This window comes from Dasypus novemcinctus, chromosome 1 (genome assembly GCF_030445035.2).
Source record: "Dasypus novemcinctus isolate mDasNov1 chromosome 1, mDasNov1.1.hap2, whole genome shotgun sequence".
NCBI lineage: Eukaryota > Metazoa > Chordata > Mammalia > Cingulata > Dasypodidae > Dasypus > Dasypus novemcinctus.
In genome coordinates this window covers 113,558,608-113,582,621 of record NC_080673.1, presented here as the reverse complement: position 1 = coordinate 113,582,621, position 24,014 = coordinate 113,558,608, and the positions used below count along the sequence as shown (strand labels likewise).

At 34.5% G+C, this 24,014-nt stretch overlaps 1 protein-coding gene across 1 annotated transcript in view; it reads left to right on the top strand.

The window, feature by feature from the left end:
* MMRN1 (multimerin 1) overlaps positions 1 to 24,014 on the top strand; it is a 100,172-nt gene that overhangs the window by 37,850 nt on the left and 38,308 nt on the right. Inside the window, exons 3-4 of the mRNA XM_004454379.5 lie at positions 11,936 to 12,055; positions 14,401 to 14,507. Coding sequence (XP_004454436.2) covers positions 11,936 to 12,055; positions 14,401 to 14,507 — 227 coding nt within the window. The remainder of the gene's footprint in view (positions 1 to 11,935; positions 12,056 to 14,400; positions 14,508 to 24,014) is intronic.

The window sequence follows — 24,014 nt, the reverse complement described above, 5'->3', positions numbered from 1 at the left end:
CTGAACTGGAGGTTTTGAGGCATGAAGGATGGTGAGAAAAAGAAGAAAGGAGGTATAGGCAACTCTAATATGAAATTTTTTTTATGAAAGGGAGGAGTGAGATGGTCCAGAAACCAGGGCTATTCCACAGAGTTTCCCACTTTTTGTTTTTCGATTTCATTTTAGATACAGAGGGGCAGTAACTATGTTAAATGTTAATGATAAGGGCCAGAAGGAAGGTAAAAGAATAGGCAGGAAAGACAAGATGGTATTGTCTTTGTGAGCTTAATGACTTAATTCTTTTTTGAATTTCATTTACATTCCTTTTCTTTAAGCTACATAACCCATTTTATGTACAAAGAAGTAATTAAGTGAATTATGACTTCTAATATTAATGTGTAGAATAAGTTCTACACATCTTTTATTAGACCACTTGTATATAAAAATGATACTTCATTTAAAAGTTAATGCTGTAAAATTATGAAAACTAATCATTACATTAATTCTGCCGTCTATCTTAACATGAATTTTTCTGTTCATTTTGTGACTAACAAGTAGATTTTAGATGTGAAAAAACTGATCAGTAGAATTCATGTGTTGTTTGCAAAGTTATTTTATGCCTTATAGCATTCAAAGGGGGTTATTCTTTTGTGCTATAAAATTGTAAAGAGAAGCAAACCATTGTATTAAAGAGTATATATTTTTTATTTCCTCAGGAAATTAATGCATCTACTAAATTACTGCCCTCGAAAATAAATACTAAAGTATATTCTATGTCTCAGTTTTTTTCTCATTAATTTTCTTTATTTCAACCCTTTGCTATTTATACCTATTCAATTACTACAGAATTTGTAAACATATATATTGTATTACACATGCTAGAATTTAACAACTTCTTATATAGTCCAGCTAAGCAAATGAGAGATTTTTGTATTTCCCCACATTTTGACTTTATGAAAAAAAAAATTAAAATATACTATTTAAGGGAAATTCTTAAGAAGTCGGTTTACAAGAATAAGTGAATTAACCATACAACTAGGCATCACACCATCTGCTAGCCTGCCCTTCTGGAGACTTTCTGGTCTGCACACTTGAAAAGCCTGACACCTGCTGGAATATATAGTTTACAATTTCCCTGAATATGCTGAAGTTATACTCTTAGGGAAAAATTAAAAATAAAACTAGGTGAACTAAAACAAATTTACAAAAGTAAATAAATAAGTAAATAAAGTCAATATAAAATACTGACTTTAAGAATGCTTGCTAAAGATAAATGTTATGAATATTTAAACAAATGTGCTTAAAAATGAAATTATTTGTCTTCAAACATTGGAAAATAGATTTGATGCAGAAAATAAGCTCGTTTACATCTGAAGTGGTGGTAACATTCGGCTCATTTTCCTAAAGCTTTATTTTATGATCAAATATGTGCAATATTTGGGAACTCTAAAGCACTGTCTATCATGGAAAATTCAGTTACCTCAAGATACTGTGCCCTCTAAGGAAATAAAATTAGTGGTGCCTAATAAAAGACTTTAATTGCAAAAGTTGGTATGTAAAACAGGATTTATTCTTAAACCTAAAATAACCAGAAAATCCAAGTATCAGATTGTAGATCTGATTTGAGCTTTTTACTTGATTGCCCTTCAAAAATTTGTTTCATATATTAATTTACTTATACAATTCTTTTATAAAACTACTACTTCTATCCAAGTTTAAATATACATAGAATTTTGAAACAGAAAAAGATATATATAAAGGGCCTGCAGTAAAATAAAGTGTTTGTTTGTTTGAAAATAAACTAGTCATTTTCTTAAGGAGGTTGGTATTGAGATGAACTTGTCTTTTGGACTATTAGCAAAGCAAATAAAGTAAGTCTAGTGCTTTATTAAATGTGATTGACGTATCAGGGGCCTTTATACTAAATCTGATTGCTTGCTTCCCATTTCTAGTCCCTTGAATTACTTTCTCATTTATGACTGGTAGACTACATGAAAATTCTAGTTTCTCAAATTAATAATTTGATAAGGGCCTTCCCTTTTTAGTTTGATTGGAAAAAACCAAAGATTCTAATAAATAAAGGTTCTATAACACTTTGGAAGTATTTATATTCAGAACTTCTTAAGACTATAGAGATATTTTGAATATATTTCAGCTAAGCTTCATCGTCTGAATTCTAAACAATGATGATAATCTTCTGTATTGATTTTCTGGAAATTATATTGCCCTGAAACATATAGGCAATTATGGGTAAGATAAATTTATCGGATCGTTAAAGAAGAGAAAAAGGAGCTGTATCTTTACGAACACAAACCAAATATATACATCCTTTCATAAAAAATCCCACTTAAGTCTCCAAACCATTTAATCAGCAGCAGCAGTAGCAGTGGTGGCAACAGCAACAGCACAAAGTCGTATACTGCTATGTGTTTTAAATATATTAACTGGTTTTTTTGCACAACAGTCCTTTGGGATAGGTAATACTATCATTCTTATTGTTTAGATAAGGCAGCCATACTTAACTGACAAAGTGATGGCTAATAACTTCTTGAGTCAAGTTCTAATTGCAGACAGTCTAGCCCCAGCATCTATAGTCAACAACTGTGCTACAGACCTCTCCGTTCAAGGAAAATTTTACCTTATCATTTTGCCTTGCTTATGTAGGTATTTTCTCCCTGTAATTTGGAAATAGAAAATTTTTAAAAGCTCCAGACACAAATGTACTACCTTCTTCATTTGCCCCATGTGTGAAGTAAGGAAAGAGAATGACAGTCTTGTCTATTAGGCAGTCATTTATCAATAGAAATTACCTTTTAAGTGTGATTTACAGTGCAGGAAAAAAATTGGGCTAAGACTTTGAGAGAAAGTGACTAAGTCACTAACTCTTAGTCTTTGAGAAATGACTAAGACTTTGAGAGAAACTCTTTCTTTTCCCTTGTTCCCTTTCCTTCTCTTCCCCTTTCCTGCTTTTTTCTGTCCCTTCTAACTCTTCATTCTTTCTTGCATTTATTTTCCCCCCTTTTTTTGAGAGCTCCCTCTGGTTTTGGCAAGTATGAGGCAAAAGTATTACCTATTGATTTCCAATTTCCATGGCATTTTAATGATGTTCTCCCAGTAATCTGTAGTCTTTTTACTAATTTACAACACTTATGTACTAATTTATATAACACTTATTTATTAATTGAACTACTGAACTAAATTAGGTCTTATTTGAATATTTTCCTCCCTAATTATTGACACCAACAAAAATTAGGTTGTTTGGATATGATTTTGCTTTTAAAAATTTAGTTTTCTCTTAAAACAAACTAACTTTTATAAATTTATAGAACAAAGAGAAGAAATTGACTTTTACAGAGTTTGGAAAGGAACAAGTCATATTTACAAAAGTAAAAGACACTTGTCATTAAAAATACATGTCTACCTTTGATATGTTCAGGATATATTTATCCCTCTTATTTTTTAATTGAGTGAGGATTTAAGTCCATGCCATGGACTTGAGGGGTTTATCATACAATATGCACATTTTGCAGTTAGCAATGGTTAAACATAGTTCTACAGGTTTTGTTGGGATGTTCTTCCATACAATAGCAATTATAGTTAAGAAAACAGTGCTCTGTATGAAATAAAGTCATGACAATATGAGTTATTTTCCTCTGAATATTTAATATTTTTCTCTCTAAACTAAATCCTGCTAGATACTTAGTCTTTTCCCTGAGGTTCTTATGAACCCATTAATACGTGTATATACTGCTGTCACTTTGTAATTTGTGGTTCTCTTTAGATAGAAAGTAAAGAACTGATCATTTGAGATCTTATTCTTTCTCAAGTCATGTATGCATGGATGGGTGTTAAGTAAAATGTGGGAGGTTGGTAGAGGGGTCAGCAGATAATCTTCTTTCTTAGGGAGAGTGTTAATTGGCAGAAACAGCCATGTGTGTCTTGTTTTATTTTCCTTTGTTCTCCTTTGAATCCCAGATTCATCTCATTGAGGAGACGGCAGGAAACAAAGTCAAATCTCGCTTCAATCTGTAAAGTCTCCCCCAAACTTAAAATATCCCCCAACTTCCAAGAGAAAATAGCATACCACTCACTTGAATTGTGGTGGGGATTTTGCTGGTTTACTTTGACTTCTAGTGTACAACTGCAGGACCTTGTATTTTCATCCTATTGTGTCCTTGGAGCCACTGGTTATTAGTATGAGTCTAGACATTTAGCCTTTTAGGAATTAAATGCTAAGCATTTTATTAATCTGAGTTTTTAAGGACGAGTGTAATTGAACAATGTCAATTCTTTGATTGTTGATCTTTATTTCTTAAGGAAAACATTCTCTATGGTCATTATTTAAAATCATCCTGTATTACTTCAGTCCACTCTCAGTTCAGGATAAGAATGGATGTGATTAGTCCATACTTTGGGGACTTCAATGGCAAATGACCAAGATATGGAGGTATTTTTATTTGTTTTGTTTTTAATTTAGTGTTCCCAATAGCTCCCTGAAGAACTGCATTTCTAAAATGTTTCAATCAAAGGTATAGTACATGAATTTTTTATTAATTACACAAAACTTCAAGTTTTCCCATCTTCTGTCTTGTCTGGTCTGTGGGCAAGGTACTTGTTAATAAATAACCAAAGATGTCTGCTTTTACCTAGAACAAACCTTTTACGTATTAACTTGGAAAAAATACAAATAATCAATATGTGCTACTTTTCAATACATGTTGCTGCACAAAACCAACAGAGTTATTACCCTTAAAGAGAATACCAGATGCAGTCTGCTGGGTGGAGGGTTATGACCCCATGGAAAGCTAAGCACTTCAAAGTAACAGCCTTTCTATCTACCACAATAAGTGGAAGGATTTCTAGATTAAGCAAAACACTTGACTGGGATCACAGCACTTGCCTTTAAATGGTCTGTCACCATTTTGCCATACTTAATTTTCTATTTTTAAATCTACATTTTCTGTAATTTGGTTTTAAAATTGTGTTTACATTTTTAACATTCCTTAATGAGCTTATTTCATTGGGAGCATAAACCTAATTATGTGTCACTCCAGGAGCTCTTTTGCTGTGACTAGATCTTCCAATTTACACTAGATCAAAGATTGTTGGTCCATGAGCAACCTGCTGATCTGTTTCTTTGCCTACTCAAGTATTAATATTATAGTTAGGAGATGGTTTTACTACTGAGTATTGTACAAGATCTCTTTGTGAGATAGTCTCACAGAGAATATATATATATTTCAAAACTCGGAGTATGTAGGGATTGTGTTATTTTTTCTTTTATTTCCCCACACTCCATTATCATAGTCATTCAGCAAATATTCATGTGACAATTTGTGCTTTTCTTGAGTTAGTAATTCCCAGGAATTAGAATAATCAGTGGATTTGCATGAGGAATCTATTTAATTATTTAAAGATCTCTTTATTGTGGTCCTCTTCAGTTCAAATCTTTATTTTTAATTTTTGCTTTTTCCAGTTCTTTGTTTCGTATCACTTTTACCTCACATATCACCGTGCTTTAACAATGAATGTGCAACTTGTTGTGTTTTGTTTTAATCTCTTTATGGAACCCAAAATTTTAAAGTTCTCATTCAAAAAAACCTTATACAATAAGCTGTAGAGTGCTCAATTTATCTGTCTTAGTTAGATGAATGACTATAACCTTATTTGTAGAATATTTGGTCATAAGAAGCCTAAACTAATAAACCATATGTTTATAAACTTGAATGTCTCTCTTCTGGAGAGAAAAGTGTCTCTTTTGGCCCTGAACAGGTAGGTTGATTTTGCATTATTTTATTTTTAAGCAGAATATGTTTATTATATTCTAGTGATTAAGCAGCATGCGTCTCATGCTGATTTTAACTTATAGTGATATGATTTAGCAGTTATAAAATGTTTCCTTTAATATAATACTATATATTACAAATTGCTTCTTCCATCCTCACCAAAAAAAAAACCAAACAAAAAAACAGTCTTGGTCAAATATAATAGAGAAGAATGCAAATCAAACTTAAACAGGTAAGCCTCCATTTTTGCATAATATATTCTCAATAGGAAAAAATGATAAAAATAGAAATGCAAGGGAATGAAAGTCGTGATTTAATTCAATTATTCAAACAACCTGCCGGGCTTTCTACAGTTTAGCATGGAATATTTTATGATAAAATACCCTGTATCTTAACTAGGAATGAGGGTGTTTGTACTTTTCCCAAACAGGGTCTATCTATACATTTCACTGTCTGCCTTTGAAAAATAAAGCAGTAAGTTATGTCATAAATTATAAGCACCAGTAAAAACATTTTCCAGGCTTCTTCCTATAGAAACTAGGTTTCACCTGTTTATGTTAGATAATTAATTTTCTCATATGATTTATGTTTGATAATTCATTTTCTTATAGAATTGAAAATAATCTTGTATGTCTGCACTTATTTAATAGTTAATATTCAATTTTCTCCCTACTCTCTACAATCCATTTGTAGCATTACTGTATATGTTCAATTTAAAATTCCTCGAGGTATAACTCATTTTGGATGCTTCTGCCAGAATGCCATCCAAAAATAGGCACTTTAATAAATGCTATTTTTGTCTGATAATGACATTTTTGTGGAAAATGACTTTGTTGCTATTAGAGTTCTCAGGTTCATTTGAACTCTGAATTCATATTCTTCTACTATCCTGTTGTTGAAGAGTATGCATAAGTGGATGGATCTAATAAATTTTTAAAGAAATTCTTGCATTTGAGAAAAGTTTTAATATATTATGTTCTGACATTAAAGAGGAATCAGAACAGTATGTCAGCTGAGTCTATAAGACAGGAATTTAAAATTTTTGTTTTATTTTTATTATAATATTTTAAATTGTGCTATATTTGATGCATACAAAATAGATGCATTCTTAAAATATAGCTTTACCATATATGCATGTGCCCCTGAGCAATATATCATTCACTTCTATTTCTTAGTTTTATATGAAAAGGCATTTCTTTATATTTATGTGACTTGTTTTTATCATGCAAGTTTAGCTTAAATTTGTTTTATTGGATAATGTAACAGTTCCTTCTTTTTTACTGATGAATAATAAACATTGTGTAAATATGTCATATTTGTTATTCTATAGTGGATGGACATTATTTTCACGTTTTGGAGATAATGACTCATGCTGCTTTAAATATTCAGGCATCTGATTCCTGGTGTACATTTGCAATAGTTTCTCTTAAGTGAATATACCTAGAAGTGTAACTGCTGAGTCAGAGAGTGTATTCATGTTCAATTTTACATAACATTGCCAAGTTGTTTTTCAAAGTGGATGCACCATGCACATTTGTAACAGCAATGTATAAGAAAGTCCAATTCTCTATATCTTCTGAACACTTGGGATTTTCAAATTCTTAATTTTTGTTAATTTTAAGGTATAAAATAGTATCCCAGGGAAGCAGATGTGGCTCAAGCAAATGCACTCCTATCTACCATATAGGAGGTCCAGGGTTTGATACCCAGGGCCTCCTGGTGAAGGCAAGTTGGCCTACACAGAGTGCTGCCCTACACAGGAGTGCTAGCCCACATCGAGAGCTGATGCAGCAAGATGATGCAACAAAAAGAGACACAGAGGAGAGACAAGAGACACAGCAGATAAGGGAGCTGAGGTGGTGCAAGGGAATAATTGCCTCTCTCCTACTCCAGAAGGTCCCAGGGTCAGTTCCCAGAGCTGCCTAATGAGAATACAAGCAGACACATTAGAGCATACAGGGAATGGACACAGAGAGCAGACAATGGAGGGATGGGAGAGAAATAAATAAATATATCTTAAAAATATACATATAATATCCCAAAGTGATCTTTTTTGCAAAAAAAAATTTATTTACATTTTCTATCCCCCCTTACCCCAGATGGTTCTCTTGTCTGTCTGCTCATTGTTTGCTCACCTCCTTTAGGAGGCACTGGGAACCAAACCCAGGACCTCCCACATGGGAGGCAAGTGCCCAATGGTCTAAGTAACATCCGTTGTGACTGTGGCATCTGCTGGCTTGAGGTATCTCCTTGTTTAGGCATCTGCTTGTTTTGGTAGCTGCCATGGTGGGTGCAGCATCTAGCTCATTGAGGTGGGTGTGTCTGCTCATCTTTAGGAGGTGCCAGTTTGAGTCACATCCACTTCACCCAATGTGATCTTAATTTTCATTTTCTTGATACTAATGAGATTGAGTTTCTTTTTATGTATGTAATGGCCATTGATATTTCATCTAGTGTAAAATGCTTGTCTACTGCCCTATTTCTTTCTTGTGTTTATTTTACTTATTGGTAGGAATTTGTTATATAGTGTGGATGCTGATCTTTTATTCATGTGTGCCAGATATCTTCTCCTAGACCATGGCTTCTCTTTGTAAATTACTTCTCATGTCTTTAGATTTAAAATGATTCTTAAATTTAAAATATTCAAACTTAAATCTTGGCTTTTTTGGTCAGCTATTTTAGTGGTTCTCTTTCCACAAGAACATAAAAATATTCTCCTATATTTTCTTTAGATGTTTCAAAATGTTGCCTTTCACATTTAAATATTTAATCCACTAGGAATTGGTCTTGTAAATGTCATGAGGTATTGCTGTGGTTTCATTTCTCTCCCATAGGGTTGAACAAGTGTCCCATTACATTTTGTTAAATTTTCCATCCTATCCGCAGTGATCTACAATGCTGTTATTTGTTGTATGTTTATTCATGCTTTTATTTAAACCATATTTTCTGAGTGTCTACTATATGACAGCCACTATTCCTGGAATTCAACAGTAAATAAAATAGATAAAATCTATATCCTTATAGCTCTTATATTCTAGTCGGGGGAGACAGACAACAAAAATAACAAACATTTAGATGGCCTTAATTATGAACCAGGCAGTGTTCTGAGTTGACAATAAGCGTTTTGAAACTCTTTATTGGATGAATGCTTATTTAGGATTGTTATGCTTTCCTGCTGAATTATTGTCCTTTTATCATTATGAAACTTATCTGTTTTCCTCTGATAATATTCATTGTCTTGAGGTTTTCTTGTCTGATATTAATTCAACTATTCTGTTTCTTATAATTCAAGTTTAAATTGTATATATTTTCCATCATTTAAAATGTATCTCTGTCTTTATATATAAATTGCATCTATCATAAACAGCTTGTAATTGGGCCTAAAAAGGAAGAAAATTCCAGAATGAAAATCTCTGCTTTTTTAGGGGTGTGATTTACTTTCTTTGCATTTAGTGCAATAATTGATTTTATTAATGTTATATCTACAATCTTGCTATTTGTTTATTTTCTCCCATCTATTTTTGGTCATTTAATCATACTTTCCTGCTTTTTAAAAAAGATTAATCAAGTACTTTTTACAATCTCATTTTATCCCTTGTACTGTACATTTATCTTTACCTTTTTTATATTGTTCTAGTGATTACTATATGCATGCTTATTTTTACTGTCTTCATTGAATTATTATTATGCCACTTCATGTGTAAGATATTTAATATACTGTAAAGTAAATTCCATTTACTTCCCTCCCATCATTTGTGCTATTACTGTAAAGTGTTTTGCATGGATACTAAATCCTTCAAAACATTGCTAATTTTAAAATATTTGCCCACCTAAATATTTTTTTGATACCTTCCATTCCTTTGTGAACATCCAAGTTTCTATTTGATAGCAATTTCCTTCAGGCTGTAGAACGTTTGTTTAACAGTCTTATAGTTCAAGACTTTTGGTGATCAATTTCTCAGCTTTTTCTATGTGACATACCTTTATTTTTCTTTCATTTGGAGGAATATATTTGCTGGATATAAAAAGTCTACATTGGCATTTATTACTTTCAGAATATAAATATATTGTTTCATTGTCTTTGGGCTTGCATGTTTTCCTGATCAGGGGCCAGTGGTTTTTATTACCATTCTAATATGTGACAGTTTGAAATTCTTTTATGAATCCCCAAAAGAGAAAGGTTATGTTTTTTAACTAATCCATTCCTCTGGGTTTGAGCCCCTTTTGATGGGACTATGTCAATGAGGCATGACTCAGGTTGAGTCTCAGCCTTCTTGCTGGGTCTTCTTGCTGAGAAGTTTGTGGGTAGGCCTCGTTTGAGTAGAACTGCAGAGTTGAAATGGAATCATATTATTAGGCCGGATGTCATTAAAAGGGCAAGTAGTGCCCCTATAAGTAGTCAAGGGCTCAGAGAGACATAGGAGAAAGGGAGTTCCACCGTGTTTGATCCTGCCTTGTGAGAGAAAGGACTCTAGGTTCGCTTACAACTGCAGAAAGGCATAGAAGCCCTGAGAGACTGAAAGAGAAGGGCTGGAGAGACAAATACCCCTAAGAGGCTGAGCCCACAGCCCAGAGGAGATCTGTCCTGATCCCCACATGGCAGGACACCAGGATTACCAGTAGCTGACTTGGGTGAGAAAGCATCTCTGACAGTACTTTGATTTGGACATTTCACGGTGTCAGAACTATAAGCTTTTATCCCAAATAAATCCCTTTTATAAAAGCCAACCCATTTCTCGTACTTCGCATGGCAGCTCTGTGGCTAACTAAGACAATGTCCTTTCTCCTCTGTTTTTATAACTAATATTTTTGAAATATAATTCATATACCATAAAATTCACCCTTTCAAAGGGCAAAGTTCAGTGATTTTTAATATATTCAAAGTTTTGCAGCCGTAAGTGTGGTAGGGGAGCCTGCTGCCTTTCCCTGGGACCCATAAATGCATCTTGTGCTCAGGACCAGGGCTGTTGGCCTGGTAGGATAAAAGAAAATCCCCTAGTACAGAGGTTCTTAACAAGGGGTTCATGAACTGAAATTTTTTAAAAAACCATTATTCTTGGTGTGGGTGTGATTTATTTATTATACATAGTATAGTGTGGACTTTGTCAGGGGTCTGTGGCTTTTACCTGACTGGAAAAGGGGTCCATGGAACAAAAAAGTTTAAGAACTAGATTAGATTAGATTAGATTAGATTAGATTAGGGGACTACCAGAACATTCCTTCCCCTATTGTCCTAAGTATATGCAAATATTTGCTGGAGACAGTCTGATTCTGGTAGGCATGTTTTATGAAATCCAGTTCACACCCCAGCAGTATATCTTTCTCTGATGGGGAGGGAGTAGGGTTCCTCCATCATGGCACACAAATGCAAGGGAGAGGTGCTGTGGTTGGAACTTCCTGCATCAGCCATGGAGTGAGACCCATGGCTGTGGGGTGTCCACCTACCAGTGAAGGTGACCTTGCTCTGTCACTTCCTATGTGAGTGAAAACACCTGCACTGGAGTATATTATATTGGAGTAGGGTGACAAAAGTGTCTATCCTGGCTGACAATTACCACTATCTAGTTCCAAAACATTTTCATCATCCACAAAAGAAATCCTGCAGTTATTTCACATCACCCATATTCCCCAGCCCCAGTCTCAGAAACTGACAAATTGACTTTCACCTTCTATGAATTTGAGTATTTGGCAAATGAATATAAATGAAATCCTACAATATATGACTTTTTTTGTGCCTGGCCTTTTTGGCTAGCTTTATGTTTCCAGGGTTCATTAATCTAACATTCATCAGTACTTCACTCCCTTTTATAGCTTAGTAATATTCCATTGAATGGATATGCCGCATTTTGCTATCCATTCTTCAATTGATGGGCATTTGAGTTGTTTGGCATAGCTTACAGTTAAACACTATAGGTTCTGATTTTAGCTCTTATTTATTTTTTCTTTATTTCAATCTCATTGAATTCCCTTAATTCCCATGATTACAGAAATGTGTTTATGAGTATGTTTTCTCTTGTATCTGAAACTTTTACAGCTAGGTAATCAAACTTTCAAGGTATCTGATCTATAATACTGTCAAAAGCAGATAAAGGTGTTTGAAAATAATTGTGGTGTGAAGGATTCTTTTTAACAATGATTTTTTTTCCTAACAAAAATCATCTCTTTCTTAGGAATTGGTGTGCTTATGTACATACCAGGTTATCTCCCACAGTGATACGGGACAACCATGTCACTTATGTTCCAGGTGAGAGAGGACCCTGTGGCTGGTCCAGTGGATCCTGTCCTCAGAGGTATGTACAGTTTTTTGAAAATAACCATGATTTGCCCCATGACCATATATAACTGGGCATATGTAGAAGAAATTAGTCTCTCTGGTAGGGTTAGGAGGGGTCATAACTTTCAGGCTTAGATGTATGACCTTGAGAAAGTTTAAATGCAGATAGTAAATATACTTGCGTAATAGAGTTGTTTTAGAATCATATGAGATAATGCACCAATGTAGTTAGCCTAATGTGTGGTATATTGTGTCTTCAACAAATGTTAACTCAATAATTTTTTCTCCCTATATTTACTATTACTATAATTTTTGTTGTATGACCTGATCAATAATCCTGCCTTTAATTCCTTATTCAATTCATACACAGTTTTGAAGATTTATTGGTAATTTCCTTTTCATACAAGGTCAGGGAGGAATCCATGGCTTGCTATTCTAAAGTTCATGGATAGTCATTAATTACATTGGTATATGTAGATATCTCTCTTTTTGTGACTATTTTGATGACCTATATTATTTGTTTTTCATTTTTAAAAATTTATGTAATTGTCCTAAAATGTGGGAAAAATTGCTGAATTCTCTGAATTCATACAGTCTGAGAAACTCAAATGGGTTATTCCACAAGAGCCTGCAGTAAAAACTAAAATTGTTCTTTAGGCTCTGATGGTTAATGTTATGCAATTGTCATGCAAATGACTCTGGCAATGAGTCTGCACGGTAAAGGGACATAAAATCAACATATTTCTTAGTTCTTTGGGAATAGCTAAGGTTCATGATCCAGGGAGCTAAGCACATCTTAAGGATTTTAGAGCACTGAGCTCGAGTTCTGACAATTTCCTTGTCTACATGAGATACAAAAATGCATTGTTAATTCTTCAGTAATGAAAATGTTATTGCAGTAACCTCTATGGTACTGCTTTCCTGGGTTCAAGCTGAGCTCTTGCTCTCTCTCTCTCTCTCTCTCTCCACTTTAAACAAACCAGAAATATTTACTATTTTCTCAACTCTTCTCTCTTTCCACCTTAGCCTGGGTCTCTGTTTATCCACTTTTTCAGTAATTATGCAATATTTGTCACTTTTCCTTTTACTGTGTCTAAGCAACATACATGAGAAATTCAGGAACAATGATTCCAACAACCATGCTACTACCTGCTTGAGTTCAGCCCCACAAACCCAAAAAGTCCCTTTTAAAAGTGCCCTACATCTTATTTAGTTTAGCCATTGGATTGCAGATGATAATTTGCTGCAGAAAGTCAATGAATATGATTTATTGAAATAAACATAGGCAAATGATTACATTAGTTTTAGTGATAAAGGTATCATAGTTCATTTTACAACTGAGGAATGAGCCCAGAAATATTGAGTTGCCTGTCATGTTATACCAGGAAAGAAAACTCAAGTTCCCTAATGCCCACTGTGTTATAATACATTTCCTCCACATGTTTGGAATTTAACAATGTAAGTAATTACTCTTGTACCTACATAGTTATATGTTATCAGCTATAGGATAATGACTTGGGATGCTATGGGACAATACAACCTAAATAAATTCCTAGCCCTCCAACTTTTAGATATGGGATTTGGAGCAAACTATTCCATGTCTTTGTTCCTCAGGTTCCTCATCAGCAATCAAAATAATACTACTAAATTCCTGATCAATATGAGAATTAAGCAAGATGTATACCCATTTCATAGACCCATTTGTTAAAATATTATCTAATACTGAAGTCATGGTGGTAAGAATAATACGGTCAAGAGTGTAATTTCTTAGAAATAATATCTTCTCATGTTAGAACCCCTTGTCTCAGTGAGAGATACTTTATGACAGAAATAGTAAATAGTATTTATTTTTAACTTTGAAGATGAGAAGGTGAAGGATTAAAATGACAGTTGTTGTTATTTTAATTAGAACACTTATAACCAATTTGCTTCAAGTTGTTTGCTATTAACCTGAAGGGAAAAGGAGGATACTTTTGACCATAGTGATATAGAAAATAATAGGAATTGAAATAAAAATAAATTAGCTCCATTATAACTATTTCAAAATTGGAATTGAAATGAGTTTTAGCATTGGTTTAGCAAAAAAACATTATCAAGGAAAAAGCTATAGTATCTTTAGAAAATGTAATGACAGGTGTTAATTTAGAATACCAACTTGTATAACCATAAATGCTTTTTCGGTATGTATTTAAAGAAATCTAGGTTTCACAATAATATTGATGATGAGTATAATAATAATAACAGCTAACACTGAATTTTTTATTATATTTCAGGTATGATTCCAAACACTTTACATTTATTATCCCAACTGATAATTTAATGTAAGACAAGTAATCAATTTTCCCAATCTCTGCACTCCAGAGCACAGAAGATATCAAGTCCTGTCTATAGGATGCAACATAAAATTGTTACCTCACTGGAGTGGAAGTGCTGTCCTGGATTTATTGGAGCAAAATGTGAACTAAAAGGTATTCTAAAAATTAGTTTTTTTAATAACAACAAGAAGCATGAAAATTCTGGAAAATAAACAACTGATTCCAGTGAAGAAAAGATATGCATTTTCCTTTTGAATCAAGGTGAATTTATATGTACTCTTACTATTAAGACAATTTTTTAGAAATTCCTAACTAGGTAGCTACAATAGCACCCTAAAATATAAACTTACTTTAATGTCTACTTCCATTTTTATTTTGGTTTCATATGATGAGTAAATGGAGATCTGACTAAATATCATACTTCTAAGAATAAGTATATGTGACAGAGGTATTTAATGCAACTTAAGGATGATAGTTAACAGTATATTGTAATATATTGCAGCTATGGTAAGAAGATATTATTTCAGTACTAAGGAACAACAATAGGGGGTAAAAGGTAGTATAGGATTTTTCCCTTGGAGTAATGGAAATATTTTAAAATTGACTGAGGTGATAACACGACTCTGTGATGAAAATGAGAACCACTGAGTACACACTTTGGATTGTACAAAGCATGGACTGTATAACATAGGAAATCCAGAGGTAGATGATGTACTATGGTTAACAGGACAAATATGAGAACATTCTCTCATGAACAATGACAAATATATAATACTAATATAGAGTGTTAATAATTGGGTAGGTTGGGGGAAAAATACTCCAAATGTAATATATGGGCTGTAGTTAGTAGTAATATGTTGACAGTACTCTTTCATAGTTTGTATCAAATGTTTCACAATAATGCAGCATTATTGTGATGTTGGCAGAGAGATGTATGGGAGCCTTGTATAATGATATGCATGTTTGTTTTGTAAATTCACAGCTTTTAACAAACACTTATTGTTTATGTATGTTCAGGTATAAATAATATACTTCGATAAAATTTTATTTAAAAAATAGCTATTTTAAGTAAATTATCATTATAAGTGATCCTATATAAAAATAAGAATACATTCTAGTTTTGTTCTGGTTCAGTTATTTGTAATAAATATTGTGCCTATGAATGAAATTTGATTTTAAAGAATATTCAAAATATGCCATGAATAATTCTGCTTTTTTTTATCCTAATGGAGGATTTTAACGGAGATTTTTCAACTAAGAGTTTAAGGATTTCCCTGCTAGCAAAATTGATCAAACACATGGTAATCCACTGTGGCCTAACATCTAAGTGACTATTATTTTGCTTTTGGCTTTAAACAGGGTTCTTTTGAAAAATAAGATATGGCTTCTGCATACATATTTTAAATGAATGAATATGATAAGAAAGGCCATTATAGCAATGGTGGGGAAATTGAATCAACAGTATAAGAGACTGATTAAAAATTAATGTAAGTGTGTAGAAACCATTATGGATCACATTAAGAGAAAGGAAGTCATAGTACCAAAGCTCGGGGAACCTTGCATTTTAGTTAAGGATATTATATATGACTTTGCTAACCCATATAATGAGAATCTACAGACGTATTTCATGGTAATGCTATTTGTTCTGGGTCTGGTCTGCATTTGTGAGATGTTATAACATTAGGTACATTTTAGAGTATAGTATGAATATGTACTGCATTTGAAAAAAAAGGAAAAAAAAGAACTTTTAAAATATTTGAAAGTGAGGTGCTTTCACATAATCTAAAGAGATTGAAATATGGTCCTGCTTTCAAGGACTTCTGCTTTCCATGGGATTGCATGAGACACTCACAAGGATAAAATACATTTATTGTTTTTAGACTGTATTTGGCTGATGGGTAAAAGTTCTGGAGCATATTCAGAATTAAATTTATATCATTTGGTGGTTTACAGCTGTATGTATCCTAGAAACATGTTCTTAATCTAATCCATTCCTGCAGGTGTAGATCCATTGTAAGTAGAGCCTCTTTTCTGTTTTTTTTAATTAAAAAACTTGAAGTATATCATTCATACATTGTCATACATAAACAATAAGTGTATAGTAAAAGTTTTAAATTTACAAATAAAACATGCATAACATCATACAGGGCCCCCATACATCATCCCATCCCCAATACCTTGCATTGTTGTGAAACATTTTTTACAAATTATGAAAGAGCATCATCAAAGTATTTCTACTAACCACAGTCCATATCTTACATTTGGTGTGCTTTCCGCCAAACCCACGCTATCATTTTTTGTTCATAAACCATAAAATTTATCTAAAGTGTACGATCAATGGCATTTTGTATAATCACAGAGTTGTACATTTATAACTTCAATCAATGGTAGAACATTTTTTACTCCAAAAAAGAAAAGAAGCAAAATAAAACACCTATCACACCCATTTGTTAGTACTATTAAGTGAAAATCCCATGATATGTTTTCACTGTATCCATTTCCTAACTACAAACAACTTTTTACCAATTCTACACAGATTAAACCTCAGCTTTCCATTCTCTAACCACATTCTATTCTCTGGTAACTTATATTCTAGCTATTAACTCCATGAGTTTACTCAGTATATTTAGTTCATAATAGCAAAATCATACAATATTTGTCTTTTTGTGCCTGGCTTGCTTCACTCAACATAATGTCCTCCAGGTTCATCTATGTTGTCATATGATTTACAACTTCATTTCTTCCTACCGTTGAATAATGTGCCTTCATTTGCTTATACCACCATTTGTTTATCCATTTATCAGTTGATGGACACTTGGGTTGTTTCTATCTTTTAGCAATTGTGAATTGCCACTATGAACATCAGGGTGCAACTGGATATTTGTATACCTGCCCCCAGATCTTCTGGGTATATACCTAGTAGAGATATTGCTGGGTCACATGGCGTATCTGTATCTAACTTCCTTTGGAACTGCCAAACAGACTTCCACATTGGCTGTACTATTGTAATTCCTACCAACAGTGAATAAGCGTTCCTGTCTCTCCACATCCTCTCCAACTCTTGTCGTTTTCTGTTTTTTAAATAGTGGCCATTCTAATAGTTGAGAAATTATATAGGGAGTGAGATAGGAGTTCTCTTTCATTCTTTTAAAATATGGATATCCTGTTCTCCCAGCACCACTTGTTGAAGAGACGTATCTGTCCCAGAAAAATGGACTTGGTAGGGTTATCAAAAATCTGTTAACCATAGAGTCACAGGTCTATTTCTGAACTCTCAGTTTCTTTCCATTTATCAATGTATCTGTCTTTATGCTGATACCATGATGTTTTGATTACTGTAGCTTTATAATACACTTCAAGATTAGGAAGCTTGACCTTTCAGACTTTGCTCTTTTTTTTAAGGATGTTTTTGGCTATTCAGGACCTTTTCCCTTCCAAATAAATTTGGTGATTGCCTTTTCTATTTCTGTAAATTAAGCTGTTGGAATTTTTATTAGGATTGTGATGAATCTATAAATCAGTTAAGGTAGAGTTTATATCTTCACAATGTTTAGTCTTCCACACCATGAATACAGAATATCCTTACATTTGTTTCAGTCCTCTTTGATTTCTTTTCGTAGTGTTTTGTAGTTTTCTGAATACAGATCCTTTACCTTCCTGGTTAAATTAATTTCTAGATATTTGAATCATTTTATTGCTATTGTAAATGGAATTTTGTCTTGATTTCCTCCTCAACCTGCTCATTACTAGCGTATAGAAACACTACTGACTTTTGCATGTTGATCTTGTATCCTGCCTCTTTGCTGAACTCATTTATTAGCTCTAATGACTTTGTTGTAGATATTTTGGGATTTTCTAAATATAGGATCATGGCATCTGCAAATAGTGAGAATAAACTTCCTCTTTTGCGATTTTGATGCCTTTTATTTTTCTTGCCTAATTTCTCTAGCTAGAACTTCTATCATCATGTTGAATAACAGTAGTGACTGTGGGTATCCTTGTCTTGTTCCTGATCTTTGAGATTAAGCTTGTAACCTCTCCCCACTGAAGATGAAGTTGGCTGTGGGATTTTCATGGACACCCTTTATTATGTTGAAGAAATTTCCTTCTGTTCCTATCTTTTGAAGTGTTTTTTTAATCAAGAAACAATGCTGGATTTGATGAGGATACTTCCGTTAAGGTTAATTCTATTACCAGGGTCCTTTATAAATGGAAGCAAAATAAAGAGAGAAAGCCACAGAAGCAAGAAGCAGATCAATGAAACAGAAGTGAAGGGAGAGACCAGCAGATGCCGCCACGGGCCTTGCCCTGTGGCAAGAGAGGGAAGGATAATAGGCAGCAGCTCTTCAGAAAAAAGCACTTCAGACCTGTGTTTAAGGAGAGCTTTTCTGCTGTGCAAGCACCTGGAAGGGGTGGGGTTACTGCTCCACCAGGCCTGGAGAACAAAATATCTTTCTATATATGACTTTCAGATCTTGAAATCTAATAGAGTGTGCCCTGCAGGGTTTCAGAATTGTTTGGGACCTGTGATACCTGTTTTCCTTCCAATTTCTCCCTGTGGGAGCTGAGATATTTAAATGAAAGCAAGACAAAGAGAAAAAGCCACATAAGCAAGAAGCTGAAATTAACAAAACCCAGAAGAGAAGGAGAGACCAGCAAATACCACCATGTGCTTTGCCAAGTGGCAGAGGAGCCAAGAATCTCCAGCAGCTGGTCTTTTGGAAGAAAACATCACTTCGATGATGCCTTGATTTGGACATTTTCTTGGCTTTGAACTGTAAGCTAATAAATTCCTCTTCTTTAAACAACCTATTTCATATCTTCTTTATGCAGCCTAGCACACTAAAACATATGGTATAAGATTAATTTTTATACTTCTGATCTTATATGATGGAGGATAACTTAGAAATAATTATATGAAGGAGGCTATTTTTGGGATATTAATTTATCATTGAGGATTGAAGTGTTTTTTTTTTTTCAGAATATCTAGAAATTTAGGATGTTCCTACATACCCTTTTGCATACAATTGGCTGAATGCTGATATGTAGCAGGGAGCAAAATTTATATGGCAAAGACCATCATGGACTCCAGCTGATAAGGACGACTCTATTCTCTTTCCTCATATTAACTTCTGTGGTAGACTATATACACCCAGGGGAGGGGGTGGAATATTTAGAACTTGATCATTGTTAACATATATACAAGAAAAAAATTAGTACATTTAAAAATATCTACTATCATTTCCTTTTATGAAATGTTATGTGAAATATTTAAATTCAGTTCAGATAATTTAGCTTTTATTGTTTGACACCTTGTTTTAATTGGAAGCAACCTGTGAATATCTTAATATTTGATTTACAAGTCATTGTTTTGGCTCCCTGTAGCAGTTTGATATGGTTATGAATTCAAAAAATAGATATTGGATTATGTTTGTAATCTGATCTGTACCTGGGCTTGATCGAGTTATGATTAGGGCTTCAATTGGTCCACGTCATTAGGGCATGGAGTACCCACCCCTTGTTGGGTAGGGATTCACAGATAAAAGGCATGGCAAAGGACACAGTTGCAGGTTTTCTGATGTTGGAGTTTTGATTTAGAGTTTGATGCTGAAGACTTAAGATAGAGCCCAGGAACTCAGCATGCAGAGGAAAGAGAAGCCAGCCCCAGGAAGGAAGGAACCTTGAACCCAGAGAAAAGCGAGTCCCAGAAATGTAGGAACCCAGGAAGCTTGAACCCTCGCAGACATTGGCAGCCATCTTGCTCCAAATAGACTTTGGTGAGGGAAGTAACTTATGCTTTATGGCCTGGTATCTGTAAGCTCCTACCCCAAATAAATACCCTTTATAAAAAACAACCAATTTCTGGTATTTTGCATCAGCACCCCTTTGGCTGACTAATACACTCACCATTGACAAAAATGTTCCAATCAGTGAATATGACCTTCTGTCAATCTAGTATAAATGAAACTATTCAGGTCTCTGGTGATTAAACTGTTCTGTAGAGGTCTCCTTTCCATTGAAATGTATGGTGGGAATGATTTTGTCATCGCAAACAGAAATGACCATTGTTCCATGTCATTATATAATCAATTCGAATAGTGATGTGGTTACAGAAGAACCTTTTTTGCTCCCTACGATAGTCTGACCATACTATTCACATTTTTTTTTAGGAGGTACCAGAGATTGAACCTAGGACCTCATATATGGGAAGCAGGTGCTCAACCACTAAGCTATATCAACTCCCCAAAGAGAGTTGGGTTTTTGTTTGATTGCTTTTAGGAGGTCCTGGGGATTGAGACTGGGACCTCGTACATGGGAAGCAGGCATTCAACCACTGAGCTACATCCACTGCTCCATACTATTCTCTTTTATTGTAGCACATAAATGTGTTAAAATTTTTATTAGTAAAAACTGACTTACTGATATTTTTTAAGAACTACTGTGCTCCTTTGATCCTTGCACCTTTCTTCCTTTTCATCTAGTCTGAGACATTTTGCACATTTTTCTCTTCTGATACTTGCCCAAATTTTTGCCAAGCTACCCCTCCCCTTTTTAGTATATTTTGTGTATGTGACAACAGGATTTTATTCTTATACTGGAAAAAAAAAAATTGGCAGATTTCCTTGGCAATAATGTCCATGCTGTCTCATATGATAAGCTGCCCCATCACTGGCAGGAATAATCAGCTTGGCTGATCCATTCTTCAAACCCTTTCCCAGTCTTCAAGAAATTGGAATAACTTGGTAATGTAACTGCCATGACAAGTACTTCAGTGCTAGTCCCTCACAATATCAGATTATTTTATTTGTAGAAAATATGTAAAATACTATATAAACTTTGCAACTCCCTTCTTCTCCAACAACTTTCCTCCCCACAACCAGAATAAATTTAATGATTTAATAACAACTTCCTTTCAAAGTAGATTGCAGAAGGGAGATCTCTTTAAATACACAATAGAAACATCGATAGAAAAGGAATAAAATGGACCCTCTTTAATTCTTCTCCACTTTCATACCTCTCTCTTTATCCCTCTCTCCTTGTAGATCTATCCCCAATTTGGTAAGAAGGGATATAGTGACTCAAAATCCATAGTTCAACTCTCCCTGTTGTCTTATTCCACAGTGAGCTGTTTATGACACTGCAGATCCTGCACACATGCCCTCTAGCTACAAATCAGACAATCAGAATAATGTTAATATTATTTTTAGATTATATTAACAATATTGGTCATACTACAACAGGAAACCAATTTTTAAAGTCTAACCAAATAGAAGATTGCTGGAAAAGAGGAGCTTTAAGTCCAACACCAAATTAATAGTCTCGATGTACTTTACATTTGTTTTTTAATAACTTTTTTCAGAGTTGAAGAAAGAATTTGCCTTCAGAAAGGGAACTGATTTTGTAATATGGTATGCAAGACACTTTTTTTTTTTTTGTAATGTCAGGAATAACATGCTTTTTCAATCTATTATACAAAATTTGCAATAAAGCACTTTTCCAGTAGAAGTCTCTAGAATGTTCTGGAATAGAAGAATGAAATTGTGGCTTGCTCTAATGACACAAAGGACAAGAATTTAAGATAAAATGGTGTTTGATTAGAAAGGAGGAAAGAAAAACTTCTTTACAAATCTTTAAAAAAATTCAGAGTCCCAGCTTTAAGCATATTTTACAAAATCATATTTTATAAATCTATTGCAGATATTATGTATGCTAAAAACATGCAATCATATACAGTTATTAGAATAAACTTACCTCTAACACATGTTATGAATATTTAGCAAATATTTAGTTTTCAAATTCTCTGAAATAATTCAATAAGTTATAAATAGCTACAGCTGCTAATATTTTAAATATGGGACTTCTCCAGAAAGATTGTTTTAAAACGTTATTCAAAAAATTGTGAAATAAAAGTTACAATATTAAATTTAAAATAATATTTAAAAGAGAAAAAAGCTATGCTCCTTATATATTTGCATATTAATTCATCCCAATGGGGGTTCATCCTTTTTTCCTTGAGAAAAGAATATTATCTCCATTTATTAGTCAACCAAAGGGGTGCTGATGCAAAATACCAGAAACTGGTTGGTTTTTATAAAGGGTATTTATTTGGGGTAGAAGCTTACAGATACCAGGCCATAAAGCATAAGTTACTTCCCTCACCGAAGTATTTTCACGTGTTGGAGCAAAATGGCTGTCAACATCTGTGAGGGTTCAGGCTTCCTGGGTTCCTCTCTTCCTGGGGCTTGCTTCTCTTTCCTCTGTGTGCTTACTTCATGGGGCTCCAGCTAAGGCTTCAACATCAAACTCCAACATCAAAACTCCAACATCAAAAACCCTCAACTCTGTCCTTTGCCATGCCCTTTATCTGCGAGTCCCTACCCACCAAGGGGTGGGTACTCAATGCCCTACTGACACATTAAGTAATCAAGTAAGCCTCTGAATCCAACATAATCTCATGCCCAGAGGAAAAGACCAGTTTACAAACATAATCCAATATTTCTTTTTGGAATTCATCAATATCAAACTGCTATACTCCACCCTCTGAATTCCAAAAAGACAATTTTAAAAAACCTTTAATCAGTAACAATGCAAGTAATAAATCATATCACAATCAATTTAAAGAAATATAGTTTGTCTTGGGGCAAAGTCCTGTCTGCTATAGACCTCTGAACTTACAAAACAATGTATCTACTTCCAATATACAAAATGGACAAAGGACAAACATTTTCATTATAATAAGGAAAAATTGGGAGGAAACATGAGTTACCGGTCCTTTACATCTCGGTAAACCTGCAGGGCCTCTTCCGTTCGATTTCAGTCTGAGAGTCATTCTTAAAATGATGGTTTCTTCTCCTTGGTGCCTTATGGGAACCCACCCTTTCCACATGCTTGCCCAATGGCCATTTTCTTCGTTCCATCCACATCAAGCATCTGGATGATGACCAAGCTCCAGACCTCACCCTCCAAGAGTATTGGGGTGATTTCCACACCTTATCCAATCTTTGGGTTAGAGTCTTAACCCCTTTAGTACAGTGATGTGAAGGCAACATTCCCCCTAACCTTTGGCAAACAGACTCAACCCACTCACAGCAGAGCAACAAGTTGACCACCTGGCCTTGCCTAATCCATGGGGGAACAGGTCTACCCTCTCAGACCTGTGGGGTGCTGACCTTAACCATCCTAATCCTTGGGGAATTTGCTCCACTCTCTCAGTACCCTGGGGAAACAAGACTCTCCCAGAACATTGGACAGGAACATCCACCCTCTTCAATGCTGGGCAAACTCACACTCCCTGTACACATGGGTGGGGTTCCTCTCTTGGCCCAAGGTGATGTCCTAATTCTAGCTCTCATCTTCCATTGTTTTCCTCTTGAAGTAATTTCTCCTTCCATCTCTCCCTTTCCAAGTCCCTTTTATTCCAGGCTGACAGAGGTTTTGTTCATACAGCTCTCTCAAAAAATTTTTTGGGGAAGTGGACTTGGCCCAGTGGATAGGGCATCTGTCTACCACATGGGACGTCTGAGGTTCAAACCCCGGACCTCCTTGACCCGTGTGGAGCTGGCCCATGCGCAGTGCTGATGCACGCAAGGAGTTCCCTGCCATGCAGGGGTGCCCCCGCATAGGGGAGCCCCACGTGCAAGGAGTGCGCCCTGTAAGGAG